This window comes from Thamnophis sirtalis, unplaced genomic scaffold (assembly GCF_051295495.1).
Source record: "Thamnophis sirtalis isolate CommonGarterSnake01/CBP01778 unplaced genomic scaffold, rThaSir2_p1.2 scaffold_14, whole genome shotgun sequence".
In the NCBI taxonomy this organism is placed as follows: Eukaryota; Metazoa; Chordata; class Lepidosauria; order Squamata; family Natricidae; genus Thamnophis; species Thamnophis sirtalis.
The window spans coordinates 8,454,592-8,472,821 of NW_028261394.1; the positions used below are offsets into that span (position 1 = coordinate 8,454,592).

An 18,230-nucleotide genomic window follows, 5' to 3' on the forward strand; every position below is an offset into this window, starting at 1 on the left:
ATAATACATGCATAAAAAACTGCTGGTGACCTTCTACCGCTGCACCATAGAGCAGTGTTTCTCAACCTTGGCAACTTGAAGATGTCTGGACTTCAACTCCCAGAATTCCCCAGCCAGCATTCGCTGGCTGGGGAATTCTGGGAGTTGAAGTCCAGACATCTTCAAGTTGCCAAGGTTGAGAAACACTGCCATAGAGAGTATTTTAACTTACTGCACCCGTGTATGGTTTGCCAGTTGCACAGTGGCAGTTGGGACAGCACTCCAGAGGGTTAAGGTCATTGCCCAGAGGATCATGAGTTGCCCTCTTGAGCTTTATAGTTCCCGCTGCCTTGAAAAAGTTCAAAAATTCTTTTTTTTTTTTGCAATTTATTTTAATATTTTTAAACATAAAAAAACAACATAAAAAATTATCATCCATTACATACAGCATGTCGTTTGGTTAATTTTATAGTGTAAAAATATTCAGAATGGGATAAGTGATTATATAAAGGTATATTGTTATTAAACAGACAATCAAGAATGTAAGGGGATTAGGTTTATTGAAAAGAAAGAAATATTAATCGTAATTGAATATTTGTATGAATCCAATATTTCCGCAAAGCCCTTAAAACCTGGCTATTCCGACAGGCCTGGGGCTAAAGAGCTTTTGCCCCCCCGCCTCGAATGGTATGTTTGTTGTGTGCTTTTAAATTGTGTATTGTTTTGTTCATCTTTTTTATTCTTTATTTGTACCCCTTCCCTTGACTTGGATTGTGAGCCGCCCTGAGTCCCCTTCGGGGAAAAGGGCGGCATATAAATGAAATAAATTCAATTCAATTCAATATATGTTGTACACTGAAAGTGAGGTATTTAGTTACGTTAGATGGAAAATCTGTGATTGTATATGTAATTGAGAATATGGATGCAAAAACACTTGTAACCAAACGAGAAAGTTCAAAACGTTCTTAAGGATCCATCTCATCCTTGGCATCCCTTTTTTTTTGAACTATTACCATCTGGCAGACGGTACAGGACAATAAAAACAAGGGCAAATAGGCTGAATAACGGCTTCTATTCTTTTCTACCAGTAACTATATTGAAGTCTACTGTACAGTGCACTATTAATGCAATATCAGGGGTTTTCAATTCCATTGTATAGAATGGGAAGGTGGTGTGTTTGTGTTTTATTTTTATAGTTATAATATACACTGAAGATGGCACTGAATTTCGTTGTATGAGGTGCAATGACAATACAGTAAACTAAACTAAAAAAAAAAAAGAAAGCAGAAATGCATGCCTTTCTGGCCTAGAATTGCCGAGTCAGTTCTGTACATGTCATTCTATAGGGCCTTCTCTGTTGCAGCTCCGGCCCTCTGGAACGACCTCCCCGTTGAGATCCGGACCCTTACTACCCTCCCGGCCTTCCGTAAAGCTACTAAGTCCTGGCTGCTCCGGCAGGCCTGGGGCTGTTGAAGTATCCAGCCCCACTTTAATTGTGTATGTTGTTGTATTTTAAATTGTTGTTTTGTCTTTTTTATCCCCCCTGCCTTTTTTATTGTAAGCCGCCCGGAGTCCTCCGGGAGTGGGCGGCCTACAAATCCAATAAACTATAACTAAACTAAACTACATGACAGCCGGTACATGAATTGCCTTAAATCTTACCTTTCTCTGATGCATCTGAATAACTGTCTGCATCCTGAATATTGAAAGCATGGGTGGTGGTAGGTAATATCCCTTCAGATTCTGGTTCATATTCAAAGGAAGGATTAACTGATGAAGGCAAAAAAGACAAATATGGAATGAACTATTTACTCCTCTTGTATCGCATATAAACTGGAAGCATATATCTTTTTGACCTGCGTTTCTTATTCCGTGATTGACTGACTAAGCTACAATGGGCTAGGCTAAATTATAAGCTATAGTATGGAAGCCACAATGGCTGCAAGTTCAATACCAAAAAAATGACACAGCTGGTAAAGGTCAAGGTAAAAAGGTTCCCCTTGCACATATGTGCTAGTCGTTCCTGACTCTAGGGGGCAGTGCTCATCTCCGTTTCTAAGCCAAAGAGCCAGCGCTGTCCGAAGACGTCTCCATGGTCATGTCAGCATGTCTAAACGCTGAAGGCGCATGGAACGCTGTTCCCTTCCCACCAAAGGTGGTTCCTATTTTTCTACTTGCATTTTTACGGGCTTTTGAATCGCGAGGTTGGCAGAAGCTGGGACAAGTAACGGGAGCTCACTCTGTTACGTGGCGCTAGGGATTCGAACTGCCGAACTGCTGACCTTTCTGAATGACAAGCTCAGCATCTTAACCACTGAGCCACCACGTCCCTCAAGCATACTTAGCAGCAAATCAAATAATTGCGCCCAACATTAAAGAAATTTTAAAAATTGCATGTTCTCAGGCATTTTGGCATGAGGACTATTTCAAAGCTGGCTAGAGAAGACTGACCAAGTCAGCTTTTGCAGCTGTTTCAATGCCATCGTACATTCAAACCAGGGATGGGTTCCTGCCAGTTCTAACCTCTTATATAGAAGAGGTTCCACAAATCTACAGTGCCATTTAGAATCAGTTCAAGCTACCTCCCCCACCCCCATCCACACGTTATCAAGATGAAGAGCAAGAGGAGGAATTCTGGGAGTTGAAGTCCACAAGTCATAAAACTGTCAAGTTTGAACACCCCTGGGTTTTTTTTTTTAAGGGTTAGGGGTGCAAGGGTCTTGTAACTTGACAGCTTTAAGACTTGCGTGCTTCAAAGGCCAGAGTTTCTGAGCCAACATTTTGGTTGCTAAGCAAGAGCGTTGTTAAGTGAGTTTCACCACATTTTATAAGTTGGCCACGCTACCCAGTCACATGGCTGGCAAGCCACTCCCACACGGTCACATGGCCAGCAAGCCACTCCCACAAAGCAGGCCACACCTACAGAAGAGGTTCTAAAAAAATTTGAAACCCACCACTGATTCAAACAGTCATGAAATGAAGGGCTATTAAGTCAAGGACTACTTAGCCAATACAGATATAAAGGTATTGCTATACTGTAGACACCTCGGAGTCATCTGCCTTGTTATCTATGCATTCACTGGAGCTGCATACCATATGCCTTTTCATGTGGCCTTGTACGGGGCAAGTCAAACCCATAATCTCTTGGTGGATATCCGGCCCCATCTTGACTCTGCACTAACTCCAGAGGTATTAGAACTGGTTCTCCTTCCTTGTTGTCATCCCCAAGGGAGGCGTAAGGATTGGCTGAATTGTGAGTACTCCTTTGAGAAGGTCTTCTGCAGAGCAAACCGAAAGGGAGAGACGTTAATAATTATCCAAACTTCATAAAGGCACCGCTTTCAAATTCGCCTCCCGATGCCACCGAATCCAGGTGGAATGACAGGCAGTCCTCGCCTTACAACCACAATGTGTCCAAACTTTCTTTCTTTTATTTTTATTTTTATTTTTAAACATAAAAAAACCAACATAAAAAAAATTCTCATCCATTATATACAGCATGTCGTTTGGTTACAAATGTTTTTGCATCCATATTCTCAATTACATTTACAATCACAGATTTTCCGTCTAATATAACTAGATACCTCATTTTCATTGTTCAACATATATAATATATATATTATAGAGCCAAGGTGGTGCAGTGGTTAAATGCAGCACTGCAGGCTACTTCAGCTGACTGCAGTTCTGCAGTTCGGCTGTTCAAATCTCACTGGCTCGGGGTTGACTCAGCCTTCCATCCTTCCGAGGTGGGTAAAATGAGGACCCGGATTGTTGGGGGCAAGAGACTGACTGTGTAAACTGCTTAGAGAGGGCTGAAAGCCCTATGAAGCGGTATATAAGTCTGCTATTGCTATTGCTATTCAATTACAATTAATATTTCTTTCTTTTCAATAAACCTAATTCCCTTGCATTCTTGATTGTCTGTTTAATAACAATATACCTTTATATAATCACATATCCCAATATAAAAAGATTTACCAACCATTTATATTTGTATATCACTGTTTTCAATTATGTATAATCCCACCAATCAACTATCGAGTATGTTTATGTTCATTATTGTCCTTGTACATCATACATTCAAAGATGTTATTTCTTCATTTTTCAACAAGGTATTCCAAATAGTCACTTCATATATATACCACTTTTTAATTACTTCCTTATTAAAATTATTTATCAACAACAAGATATCTTTATAATATATACTTAGAGTTATACATAATATCACCAATCCTCTATCAAGTGTACATATATTCATTGTTATCATTGTTGTCCAAACTTTCTGTGGTTTGCTCCACTTTACAGCCTTTCTTGCCATGGTTGTTAAGTGAATGACTGCACTTGTTTTAAGTTAGTAACACGGTTGTTAAGTGAATTCGGTTTTCCCACTGACTTTGCTTGTCAGAAAGTCACAAAAGGGACACTGCAACTGTCATAAAGATGAGTCAGTTGCCAAGCATCTGAATTTTGAACACATGGCCATGAGGATGCCACAGCAGTCCATGGCCCATGGTGACTCAAGGCGGTTTACGGAATATAAAAACCACCTTTCAAACAATAAAACTAATTTTAAACTAATTTTAAAAATCAAATAAATTAATATAATCATAAAATCATAACTAAATCACTCCCCACCCACCCGCCCTGTCGACAGCAGATCGCACGAGCCATTTAATGGGTTAAAAAAAAAAACTCTATCTCTATCCAGATTTCTTTCTAAGCACGTACTGTATGATGATGGCAAACTTACAACTTGTCGATTTCCAACGTTTCGAAATTGTGGTAGTCGGGATAGTCAGGATTTTCAATGATATCATTGTAAGGAAAAGACATGATGGATCCAGATCCTGGCCTTTACAGGAAAGAGCCCCCGGAAATTTTATTTAGATCGCCTCGGTTCTGCCAATCTCATCTCGAACCTATTTTAAAAGAAATGAACACCACAGATGCTATGGATGTTACAGAGGGTATTAGAAAGTTCTTCAAAAAAAACATCTATTTTTCAGCTAGTTGGCAAAAGCAGCTATTTAGGTTATCTACGGAATTCTAGTGAATTAAGGAAAGAGACGGCTTTACATAATTCATGTTGAAATGGTACTTTTTCTCGTCAGTTCTGTCCTCTTTACACCAAAAATCCTAGTAGTAGTTTTATCTAAGGACAGAGACAAACCTAACAATATTACTTGATGCAGAAGTTCAGGGCTCTGCAGTAGGCTCTGTCTGTCTGTCTGTCTGTCTGTCTGTCTGTCTGTCTGTCTGTCTGTCTGTCTGTCTGTCTGTGTGTCAAAGAGACAGAGAATAAATACTTTATGACTAGCAAATGATTGGGGAAGCAATAGTCTGCCATTTCTTTCTTTTCTTTCTTTCTTTTTTGTCCTTCCTTCCTTCTTTTCTCCCTGTTTCCCTTCTTTTTCCTTCCCTCCTTCCCCTTCCTTCCCTTCCTTCCTTCCTTCCTTCCCAAAACAACAATTTATAATCAAGAAACAGATTACAACAGACACAGTTACAGATAAATTCTATGTGTATTTCTGAAAAGAGTCGAGTATCTTGCACTGCACAAGAAAATTCATCTGACAGTATAAATACTAGATAATTTATTACAGTATTACATCAATTATTACACTGCCACTTCCTCCTTTTCCACAGAGATGCCGTTTGTGGGTATATGCCCCGTAACATATCAGTATCACAGGTCTCTTGTCTACATGTTTATCTCCCAATCCCATCCTGTAATCTTGTTTTGTAAGGATGTTTTATTATTCCCAACAAGTCATGTGCTTCCATTTATCCAGAAACAAATCACCTCCAATGACGTCTCTGTGCCGCTCAAGTATCACAAAATTCTCTGAAAAATTCAGAGAATCACTGTGTTTGTTCAATAAACTCAGGAAAATGCAAAGGCCTTAGATTTTCACCCTGGCATTAAGAGACGAAGGTCAGTTATTATTTGCATGTTGGAAAAAATGCTAATGTCAGCTACATAAAGAGCATATCACAGATACCCATCCAGAAATAGCTGGCAGTTGTAAAACAGAATTTATTATGCTGAGCTTAATAAAATCTCAACTTTGATCTGATTTCAAGGTACTTCTCAATTAATTACAACTACTTTTGCCCCATCACAGAAAAACAATTGTGATTTTTTTTCCTGCTCCTCTTCCACAGTTCGGTGTTATTATTATTATTATTTTTAATTTCTATATTATACACATAAACATATCAACAGAACACATAAGCACATTAACAAAAATAACCACATAACTTAAAAACAACATAGGAACAATAAGTTCCATCGTATATCATACAGCAGTTCCGAATCGGTTTCTTTGCAGTTAGTGTTTTCCCTTCTATACATTTCTATCTTGCGTTCATAATCTCGTTATTATCCATTTTTATATACATTTCTTTATTTATTTATACTTAGCTACTTATGATCAAGTATTATTTACCTATATTGTGTTTTATATTTTTACTGTCATTTATTCCCTTACATACAGTTCTAGGTATACATTCACATAGTTATTCTTTTTCTTTGCCATTCTTATATTATTATTATTCCATTTAAAAGGATATAAGGTGTAATTTGGAATGTATTGTTTACCATCCTTCACACCTGCTATGACATCACCTTATTTTCTCTTTCTTTTCTTTTCTCCCTCCCTTCCTTCTCTACTTCCTTCCTTCCTCCTCTCCTTCCCCTTCTTCCCTCCCTTACTTCTCCCCTACTTCTCCCCTCTTTCTTCTCCTTCCTACCCTCTCTCCTTCTCTTTTTCTCTCTTCTTCCCTCCTCTCCTTCTCTTTCTCTCCCTTCTACCCACCTCTCCTTACTTCTTTCTTCTTCCCTACCTCTCCTCCACATTTCTTCTTCCTCTCCTACTATCTCTCCTTCTCTCTCTCTCTCTTCCACCCTCCACTTCTTTCCTTTCCTTCGTCCCTCCATTCCCTACTTCCTTCCTCCCCTCCTTTCCTTCCTTCTTCCCTTCCTTTCTTTTTCTATTGTTATAGGTGTCTCTTTCAAATCCAGTTTATGTTTTCTTGAGGGTGTTATTTCCACAAGTCCATTTTTTTTCCATATCATTTCCTTTTTTCTCTATCATTCTATAGTCTATATGCCAGCTATCATCCTGATTTGATTTCACCAATCATGACCCCCTTGTTTTACTCATAATTATTATTTTTGAGAGTTGTTCTATTCTTTCATTGCTTTTTATTTCTTTGCTCCATCCATCTATACCAATTAACCCATATCTGGTCTACTTTCAATTTCTTAGGAATAGTAAACATCTGGGCTCTTTTTTTTTTAGTGCGTTCAGTCCATTCAAGTTTATCAACATGATTGTTATTTCTTGATCCATCTTTAGTTGAGATTGTTTCTTTTACTTCTAGTTTGTATCTGACTTTTCCCTCTCGCGCCTTCCTTCTCTGCTCTCTCTCTTTCTTGCCTCTGTTCTTCTCTCCTGCTTCTTCCGCTGTCTTCTAATGTTTCTTCCTCTTGACCTCTGCATTCTAATTCCTCTTTGCTTCCTTGTTAGTTCAGTGTTATTTTTATTACTGCATTTTATTTATTTACTGTTAAATTTATATGATGTAAATTTATTGGAGTTTAATGCAGAGATTGGTTGCTCCCGGTTCAGCCCGGATAGGGTGAATCGGTAGTAGCGGTGGTGGGAGGCTCCTCCCATGCACCCAGATGCTTTTGCGCATGGGCAGAAGCATCGCGCATGAGCGCGGACATGCCTAAACTGGTCGTAAAAAAATTGAAAACCCACCACTGGTTTAATGCAATGAGTACTATTTTATGTTTTATTGGAAGCCGCCATCACTCTGATTTATTTAACAAACCATGTTAAAATAAAGTTTAGAGACTGCATCTGATATTTTTCTTTGTTTCACCAAGCTTTTGGGCTTTTTACAAATATTATTTCTTGGCCTTCCTGGAGAACTGTAATTATTTAAGTTATTTATTAAACAAGTTTATACGGCTGTCCAACTTACACACGGTGTCTTTATCCATTTGGGGGAGAGGGGGTTAGAGATCTTGTTTAGATTGAGCCTTTCAATCAGATCTTCTATTCAATCAGATCATCTTTTCATAGACTATTTTGAACTGCTCTGAAATTCTATCCAGGTTGAAAAGGAAGAAAAATTGTTTCAGAAGTTTGAAAAAAACTTGCATAATTTTTAAAATTCTAGCCCAATTGAATTGAAATGTTATCGTATCATAGGAATCGTACCCGAATATTTTTAAAAGCGTTTATAACCTCCACCATTCACTGAAGTTAATTTATTTTATCTTTGCAAACACTTCTCAGATGACCGAGAGCTGGAAAGGTAAAACTGATCTGGCTCTGGTACCAGTTCCACTTTATAATTTAATGAGACGTATCGCTTTCACAAAACCTATTTACAAACTCATTTACAGTTCAAGAGAAAGAAATCCAAAGACTCTTTAAAAAACAACAACAACACAAACTGGTTCGATCGCCATTGCATCAAGTTTATAGAGTACACTTTTATTGCCCAGTATTTCCACACACACAAAAAAAGCTATTTGTGCAAAAAGCTGTAAAAGGCTGACGCCATTTCAAGAGGTGAAACTGTAACTTACTTCCCACTGATTAGTAAATTTGGGTTGTATGGTTTCAAATGAGTTGCATATTTATCCATCCATACATCCAGAATGAGAGCGAGAGGTAGGGAGGGAGGGAAGGAGAGAAGGAAGGAAGGAAGGAAGGAAATGGATGAGGGAGGGGAGGGCGGGAGGGAAGGAGAGAAGGAAGGAAATGGATGAGGGAGGGGAAGGAGGGAGGGAGGAAAAGAGATAAATGAGAAAGGAAAAAGGGAAGAAGAGGAAGGAAGGAAGGAAGAATGTTGGATAAACCCAGATTCAAAGTTTTAACTGCCAGCTCCCCCATAGTCATGTGATTGCATTTGGGATGCTTGGCAACCAGCCAACATTTACCTCCATATGCAACATCTTACAGTCACATGACCACAAATAATAACAAAATAATATTTATTTTTTTCCTGGAAACCAGCCTTGCAATTTCTGGTAAAAAAACAAAACACTAATTGCGGACAATGGATTAGCTTATCGCCCACTGCCAAAAAGGTAATAAAAACAGGTGTGGTCACATAATAACCTACTTAACCAGAATGACGTATGACCAGAATACTGGGCTCAATTGAGGTCATAAGTTAAGGACTACCTGTTACTGAGGAACCCAACAAACAAATCATTGATAGGGCTGGAACACTGCTATGTGCAAACTCAGTCAAAACGAAAGAAATAAATGTTTCCCCCTGATGCCTGATGTATATCAATAATGATCCTGTAATGGGTACAGGTAAGAAACACAGGTGTGCTCCTGTGTAGTAAACCGAATGGGTCCAACTCATGGCCTTGGTTAGCTAGGAATGCGGCCCCAGCAGATCATAAACTTTTAACTTTATTATGGGATTATACTATAGGCATTAACTGTACTATATATAGTTATATAACTTATATGCCATGCAACACACTTTGTCTTCACTCAATGCTGCCAAGACAAGCTGAAAGGTTGGATACCCATGAACTAAACTCAATGGGGATCACTTGAAATCACACAAATATGGACTTGAATAGTTAAGTGCATTTACATTCCCTCCATTTCTATGGGAATTAAGACCAAGCTATTTATCTAGGAGCCCCACCTGATAACATAAACAGTGCAAATAATTGATAAAGCCGTTTGTGTTTTTGAGAGGTGAGTAGGATAAAACAAACAATGTTGATAGGGTTACCGCTCAGCATATAAAACCCTTAGAATTTTGTTTGTATTTAATAGGAGTTTACATACGAGAACACCAGGAGGAAATGAATGGATGTTCTTTCTGTTTAGATAAGGTTAAGGTTCTCCTCGCACATGCATACTAGTCGTTCCTGACTCTAGGGGGCGGTGCTCATCTCCGTTTCAAAGCCAAAGAGCCAGTGCTGTCCGAAGAAGTCTCTGTGGTCATGTGGCCGGCATGACTTAAACGCCAAAGGCGCACAGAATGCTGTTACCTTCCCACCAAAGGTGGTCTCTATTTTTCTACTTGCATTTTTACATGCTTTCGAATTGCTAGATTGGCAGAAGCTGGGACAAGTAACAGGAGCTCGTTCCATTACGCAGTGCTAGGGATTCAAACCGCCGAACTGCCGACCTTTCAATCAGCAAACTCAGTGTCTTGGCACGACAAAACCGCGCTACGCAAAATAGCGGAGATTAAATCGCGTCGCTAAAGCTGCGACGTCATCACCGCGCGTCATCACCGCCGCGACAACAGCGCGGCGACAGAAGGGCGTTCTACATGCTTCGTTCTTTGCTTCCAAAGGTAGCCCTCCTCCTCCAGCTGACAGCGGCAGCGGGCACGGGGCAAAGCGGGCGGGAAGGGTCCAGCACAGCCGCGGGGGGCAGCAGGAAGCCTGCGGGGGGGCTGAGTGGGGCCGCCGACGCCAGTGGCGGAGGAGGACGACGCAGCAGCAGCAGCGGCTGAGGCTCTCCCAGGGCCGGCGAAGCGGGCTTGCCCAGCGGAGGCAGGCCGCCCTCTTCTTCCTCAACAACATCTCCTTGGACGGGCGGCGGCTGCTGCCGGGCAAGCCCGCTTCGCCGGCCCCGGGAGAGCCTCAGCCGCCGCCGCTGCCGCGTCCTCCTCCACCGCCGGCATCGGCAGCCCCGCTTGGGCTTCCTGCTGCCCCCCGCGGCTGAGCTGGACCCTTCCCGCGGGCTGCTGCTGCTGGGCAGCCCGCTTTGCCCCGTGCCCGCTGCCGCTGTCAGCTGGAGGAGGAAGGCTACCTTTGGAGGCAAAGAACGAAGCATGTAGAACGCCCTTCTGTCACCGCGCTGTTGTCGTGGCGGTAGGGTCGTTTTTTTCTTAGCGTTTCAGACGCCGCGGATTTGCCTCCGTGCTTATGTCGGCGCAGATAAGGGCATCGCGGTTTTGTGGTGGAACCTCTTAGCCACTGAGCCACTGTGTCCCTTTCTTGTTGTTTAAAGTTACTCAAATACACAGGGAAAATGTAATTCCTGTACTGTAGTCTTAATAGGAAAAAAAATTCAACCCACTATTAGCTTGTCCACCAATGAGATAGTCAGGAATTACGGGCAGAAATTATCAAAAAGACTACCTTACATTTTTAAAGAACTTTAGCAAATCTTTTGGCACTAATCATTAATCCAACTGGTCAGATCTCTTTTTCCCCGGTCTTCCCCAGTCCAATAAATTGCATTTACTTCCTTATGAGCGAAACCCTTGCAAGTTCCTTGAAAAATCAGTATGCAATTACAACAGAGAACAAAAGTAAAGCTTCAAAAATCTTTTGAAAAGAAAGATTCTAACTTTAAAAGGTCAACACTTCAGCGGGTCGCAGGCATACCTATAGTTTGAACAACTGAGTTTTGCGGATCCTTCATAAAGTGAGCCCAAGAACAATTTACACGATTTAAATTGCATATGGTTTTAAGAATTGGACTTGGGAAATTAAGATTTTCAGAATTGTTTTGGGGTATTTATTGACTGGCTTGTTTTAACCATCGTTCACTGAATAAATTGTAACAGTTAATATAGGATGTACTTTAGCTCATGCTAAAGCAATGATTTGCAATCAGTGTCTAGGTTGGTACATTAAAGTAAGTTAAGTGGCTTTGCACAAATTGTACACAATCAGGAATTCTCACAGCTTAACCTACTTGGCAACACTGTTGAACAGAGAAAACGACACAAAGGGATTAAGCATAAATGCCAGAACTGTTTAGAGAAGTGATGGGAGATAAATGTTAAGAAATGAAATAAGTTCTCAGGTGAGGAGGAAGAGAAAATATTCTCCCTTCAGGGTTAGGGGGAAAAAACCAATTTTATATACAATATGGGATATCCTAGAAGTGGAGGAATGGAATGAAAAAATGCAGAAAACAATAACCCTGCAAGGAAAAGTAATTTTGATCTCTGGATTTGGAAAAGCAAGGAATTACCAGAAGAGAAAATAATGTCCCTTTTGAAAACAACAGTGTTGGAAAGGATTAGGGGTGACATGATGATAGCACATTATTTGAAAGGCTGCCACATAGAACAGGAGGTCCACCTATTCCCCAAAGTACCTGAAGGCAGAACAAGAAGCAATGGGCAGAAACTAATCAAGGAGAGAAGCAACCTAGAATTAAGGGGAAATTCCCTGACAATGAGAACAATTAATCAGTGAGACAGCTTCCCTCCAGAAGTTGTAGGTGCTCCAACATTGGAGGTTTTTAAGAAGAGACTGGATAACTGTTTGTCTGAAATGGGAGAGGGTTTCCTGTTTGAGCAGGATCAGACTAGAAGACCTCCAAGGTCCCTTCCAACTCTGTTATTCAGTTATTCTATCCTGATAGGAAGTCTTAAGGTTACTTACCCCTCACTGGATCAGTATAAATGTAAATTTTCTTGGCTGGCACCACCGGCAACATTTGTTCAGATCATGCCATCTTTGCAGTTCTCCCTTTTCTTGGAAAAGTTGGCATACGATCCTGGGGGTGTGTGGGGGAGAGAGAAAGAAAAGGAAGACGATAGATCCGTAACGTATCGTTTCAAAGGTGCTGGAAGAAATGCCAGTATCTGAAGTGCAGCTGCCAACTCACCCAAAGTGTGCCAGAAATTCAATCTTTGTCCTGCAGGGTGCACACACTCACTTTCACTTTACAGACAGGTGTGTGCAGGAGGGGGGGGGGGAATCAACTCACCTTGCTGCAACCAATCTTAGGCAGCCAACCTGAGATCAAATGAAGTAGATTCTTCTGATCATAGATTACCTTGGGCTGGTTTTGATTGCATCACCATACTGTTTCTACTTCTATAATTGCTCCTTTGGGATTTTACCTATTTCAATTCACTTTGGATGTTTTTCTACATGGCTCTACTATTGCAGTTAGAGAAGAGAGCAATATTATTGTTGTCAACATGTTCTGCCACTTGTTACTTTCAGCCTTTCACTTAAATGGGTACATAAGGAGAGGCCAATAGGCCAATAAGAGGGTCTTTCACTAGAAAGCTTTCGTCTTCATCCTCTTAAGTCCAAAGGAAGTTGCAAATTTTAAAGAAAGCCTGAATTACCAGAAAAACGACAGATAAATCAAATAGACAATGTTTGTTTTCTTTTTTTTTTTCCCACATCCAGGCAGAATGTATCACCAAAAGTACTTTTTGTATGACTCTTGGCATTTCAATTGTCCGTATTGTCACAGGAAGCTGACAAGGTGTATATATTGTTGGTAATTTGGTTCCTAGCAAAAGTAGAAGCTGAATGTGTTTGTCCAGTTCAGAACAGAAAAATCTTGCCATTCAGTGAACGCCTGATTTTCCTATGATAAAACCTTATCATAAATCAGTAAGTCTCTAAGATGCCCTAATCCTGTCTCCCTAGTTTATAACCCTAGTTTATTGAGGTCACCACAAACAACCCACATTTTGCCTAGTGCAATGGATGATACAAGCCTGGGTCAAACCTGGAGAAGACAATTACATAGCCATACAAGAACTTCCATTTTTCTAGGTACCAATTCAAGAGGATGACAGCTTGGGGAACTTCCATCTGAAACTCTGGACAATCCTGGATACCTTATCTGATGTAAAGGATCCTGGAAGCCATACTTCCAGTGTCTGCAAAGCCAATGGCTAGTAAACTCTGCCTTAACGGCAGATCAGGCTTCCTCAGCTCCGTCCTGGAAGCACAACATAGCTACGGCATGCAGTCCTTGTCTTACGACAATTGAGGGCAGAATTTCCATTGCTAAGGCAGTTGTTAAGCAAGTCAATTGTACAATCTTTTTTGCCATGGTGGTTAAGCAAATCACTGCAATTTTTTAAGTGAATTTCGTGATTGTTAAGCATGTCGGAAGTAGTTCACAAATGATGTGACGTGTCATATACCAAGCACCCAAATTTTGATCACACAATCGTAGTGATGCGGAAACAGTTGTTAGTGCGAGGCCATTCATAAATCACATTTTTCTGTGCTGGTGTTATGTAACTTTGAATGGCCGCTGAGCAAACGGTTGTAAGTTGAGGATCACCTGTACAGTATATTGTTCAAACACTTTTTTTTTTTAATCAGTAGAAACTCTGGCTTAGAATTCCCCTGCTTTTCATTCAAGCAATCCTCTTCTTTCTTTTGAAACTTTTCAAAGCTCCAAAGACTGGCCAATTGATAACGTATAGACCACAGATTAGAATGCTCTGAATTGAACTATTGTCAAAATATTCAAAGCTTAATGTTTATCTTTAGCAAACATAAAACAGTTGATGAACAGAAAATGAAAAACACAACTGTACAAGCATTGTTCTTCAAAGAACGAAAGCGTGGAGAATGCAAATATGGGTGGAAAAAATATTGCTATTTCCTGCTGTTAAAACACTTGTGCAATAATTAAAGGATAGCAACAACACAATTTGAAATTATTTAAACAAAAAAACCCTGTGATATGTTTTGTTGAACACAAATGGAAAAGATGCAGTTGATAATTTTCATTATCCTATAAAGGCCTTCCTTTCGCGATGAAATTTATCCTCTAACTGCCTTCCTTTAGTAATTTTTATTTTATATTTTATTTTATTTATTTCGTCAAGCATGTATTAGATAACCTATATAAGTATAAACACGATTTTGGATGCCTGAAATCGATACGAATAGAAAGAAACAGTAGGACAGGGGACGGTAACATGATGATGATCAAAAGGGGAATTAAAATCAATTTCACAAGAACCTCAGTAGAGGAAAGGGAGTAATAAACATGAATGAACCGCAAATCGAATTTGCAGATGAAAAAGGCACTCGTTTCAGGAGGAAAAGGAATCATATCAAATTCAGATAAGAGATGGCATTCATCAGATTTAAAAAAAAATATCCTGAGATTTCCATTCATCACGAAATAAAGCTGATTTTACAGAAAAAGGTTCTCCCTTCCTTCATCTAACAATCAAGAAAAAATAAAACCGAATTTACAGAGGGGAAGAAAAAAGACATTAAACTGAAGAGGGAAAAAAGTAGTTCAGATAATTTTTCTTGACCCATTTTATTCGCCCCCATTTCATTCATCCTAATGTTTTATTCTTAGACCTATTATTTTGTAAACGATTGACATATGGAATAAATAAAATAAAAATAGCACCTCCAGTTTACTGAAGGAAGGGGGGAAAATGATATTAATGAATGAAAAAGAAGTCGAATTTTTCACCAGATCCAAATTCCTCCAAGGGTGAAGCGAAATAAAACGGGGAGGAGAGCAAAAAGAAATAATTCCTCAGGGTGAGGCGGCAGACGAATAAATTTAACAAATAAACACATACAAAAATAATTTAAAAAACTGGATTTCCTGAAGGAGGAGGCTTTCATTTCACGAAGAAATGGACGACAATTGAGTTCATATCGAGGAAGGTGGTTTTATATATATATATATATATATATATATATATATATATATATATATATATATATATATATATATATATATATATATATATATATATATATATATATATATATATATATATATATATATATATATATATATATATATATATATATATATATATATATATATATATATATATATATATATATATATATATATATATATATATATATATATATATATATATATATATATATATATATATATATATATATATATATATATATATATATATATATATATATATATCAGGATTTAGAAGAAAAGAATGCCGTTTATCACGGAATAAAAGCCGCGTGTTCGGCATAAAGAGCGAGTTCCAAGACGAAAAAGGGGGAAAGGAAAGGGCCCAGCCAGGATCCCCGGCCTGGCCTAGGGCCCGAACCCCGAGACGGACCCGCCCCGTCCCGCCCCCGTAGGCCGGCCCGGCCCGGAAGCGCGGCTAAGGCGGGGCAGGCCGGCCCGGCAGGAAAGGGCGGCGGGAGCCGGCTAGCGGAGGCCATGAGCGGGCGGCGGGGCTCGGAAAACCCGGCCGAGGGCTGCAGCGGCGGTGGGTCGGGGCCGCCGGGAGGAGTGGGGCCGGGGGCGGGAGGGGGCTTGGGGCAGCGTGGAAGGCGATGGGGGGAAGCGAGGGAGGGGACGGTTGCCTTAGAAAGGTGAGGGTGGTGGTAGGCATCTCAATGCCTGCCCTGGCTCTTCCCAGTGGGTCTCCCATCCTGTCCAGATTCCTGGTGGTCTCCCATCCCCAATCCAGGTTCCCAGGGGGTCTCCCACCACAACCCAAATTCCTGGGGGTCTCCCATCCCCAACTCAAGTTCCTGGTGGTCTCCCATCCCCTATCCAGTTTCCTGGTGGTCTCCCATCCCCAACTCAAGTTCCTGGTGGTCTCCCATCCCCAACTTAAGTTCCTGGTGGTCTCCCATCCCTAACCCAGGTTCCCAGGGGTCTCCCATCCCCTGTCCAGTTTCCTGGTGATCTTCCATCCCTAACCCAGGTTCCCAGAGGTCTCCCATCCCCAACTCAAGTTCCTGGTGGTCTCCCATCCCTAACCCAGGTTCCCAGGGGTCTCCCATCCCCTATCCAGTTTCCTGGTGGTCTCCCATCCCCAACTCAAGTTCCTGGTGGTCTCCCATCCCCAACTTAAGTTCCTGGTGGTCTCCCATCCCTAACCCAGGTTCCCAGGGGTCTCCCATCCCCTATCCAGTTTCCTGGTGATCTTCCATCCCCAACTCAAGTTCCTAGTGGTCTCCCATCCCCAACTCAAGTTCCTGGTGGTCTCCCATCCCTAACCCAGGTTCCCAGGGGTCTCCCATCCCCTATCCAGTTTCCTGGTGGTCTCCCATCCCCAACTCAAGTTCCTAGTGGTCTCCCATCCCCAACTTAAGTTCCTGGTGGTCTCCCATCCCTAACCCAGGTTCCCAGGGGTCTCCCATCCCCTATCCAGTTTCCTGGTGATCTTCCATCCCTAACCCAGGTTCCCAGAGGTCTGCCATCCCCAACTCAAGTTCCTGGTGGTCTCCCATCCCTAACCCAGGTTACCAGGGGTCTTCCATCCCCAATCGAGGTTCTTGGTGGTCTCCCATCCACAACTCAAGTTCTTGCCGGTCTGCCATCCCCAATTCAGGTTCCCGGTGGTCTCCCATCCCCAACTCAAGCTCATGGTGGTCTCCCACCCCCAACCCAAGTTCCCAGGGGTTTCCATTCCTGACAGTTGCACCTGAACCCAACTTCTTGGGGGTCTTTCATCCCCAGCCCAGTTTCAACCTGGCGCCGTCAGGAGCCTAGCTCCCCTGCAGAGAATCTTGATTTCTAATTCTGAATTTATATGGCAGGACTCTGGAACCTGAGTTTGAATCAAGCTGGTTAGAGTTCATACTTCTCTGTTTGAAACCTAATTGGGTATAGGATTCATGCTCCGGGTGTTTGCAAGTGATCCCTAAACTGACAGGCACTTGCTCTTTTAGCTGTTGCAAACAAGGGTTTAAACAATGACAAGGATAATCTTTGTTAAAGATAAGTGGCCAGGTGCCCTCCAAGGACTTGGAGGCAAACTCTGATAAGCGTAACTAGCATGGGAAATGCAAAACGTTTTAGAAATGCTGAAGCAAAAAATTGTCATCATTAGAGATCCCGCATTTAATTGGTCTAAGTTAGACAGTGCTAAACCACGTGGCGGGACACAGTGGTTCAGTGCCAAGACGCTGAGCTTGTCGTTCAGGGAGACAGTTCGAATCCCTAGTGCCATGTAACGGAGTGAGCTCCCGTGACTTGTCCCAGCTTCTACCAACCTAGCGGTTCGAAAGCACGTAAAAATGCAAGTAGAAAAATAGGGACCACCTTTGGTGGGAAGGGAACAGCGTTCTGTGCACCGTTCGGCATTTAGTTATGCCGGCCACATGGCCACGGAGATGTCTTCGGACAGCGCTGGCTCTTCGGCTTTGAAACGGAGATGAGCACCGCCCCCTAGAGACGGGAACGACTAGCACATATGTGCGAGGGGAACCTTTACCTAAACCACGGTGGTTAGTTTTATGAGTCACCGTTCTGTGTGAAGCAAACCTGTAGGGCTTGTTCAAGAAATTGTGACTAAACAAACTTGGCTTAACATGCTTAAACCAGACCATTGAGCTTCTCTAGAATGACCCAAATTTGGCTTGTAACTCATATTTCTCATCCTTCCGTCAATAATTTCTCAAGTTGTTCTCTTGATATATCTATCTCTATCTCTATCTCTATCTCTATCTCTATCTCTATCTCTATCCCTATCCCTATCCCTATCCCTATCCC

General features: G+C 41.3%; 2 protein-coding genes across 3 annotated transcripts in view; one reads left to right on the plus strand and one right to left on the minus strand.

The window, feature by feature from the left end:
- The window catches only part of TMC5 (transmembrane channel like 5), a 40,145-nt gene extending 27,534 nt beyond the window's left edge, over window positions 1-12,611 (minus strand). Inside the window, exons 1-5 of one of the 2 annotated variants that reach the window (XM_087728979.1) lie at window positions 12,389-12,611; window positions 5,783-5,895; window positions 4,730-4,898; window positions 3,073-3,257; window positions 1,642-1,749 (exon numbers count right to left, since the gene is read on the minus strand). In XM_087728979.1, the coding sequence (XP_087585105.1) occupies window positions 1,642-1,749; window positions 3,073-3,257; window positions 4,730-4,812 (376 nt within the window). In that variant the 5' untranslated portion in view covers window positions 4,813-4,898; window positions 5,783-5,895; window positions 12,389-12,611. The remainder of the gene's footprint in view (window positions 1-1,641; window positions 1,750-3,072; window positions 3,258-4,729; window positions 4,899-5,782; window positions 5,896-12,388) is intronic. The other variant, XM_087728978.1, reaches the window with a different exon arrangement.
- Window positions 12,612-15,868: 3,257 nt separating this feature from the next.
- The window catches only part of TMC7 (transmembrane channel like 7), a 34,294-nt gene continuing 31,932 nt past the window's right edge, over window positions 15,869-18,230 (plus strand). Inside the window, exon 1 of the mRNA XM_087729169.1 lies at window positions 15,869-15,993. Coding sequence (XP_087585295.1) covers window positions 15,945-15,993 — 49 coding nt within the window. The 5' untranslated portion in view covers window positions 15,869-15,944. The remainder of the gene's footprint in view (window positions 15,994-18,230) is intronic.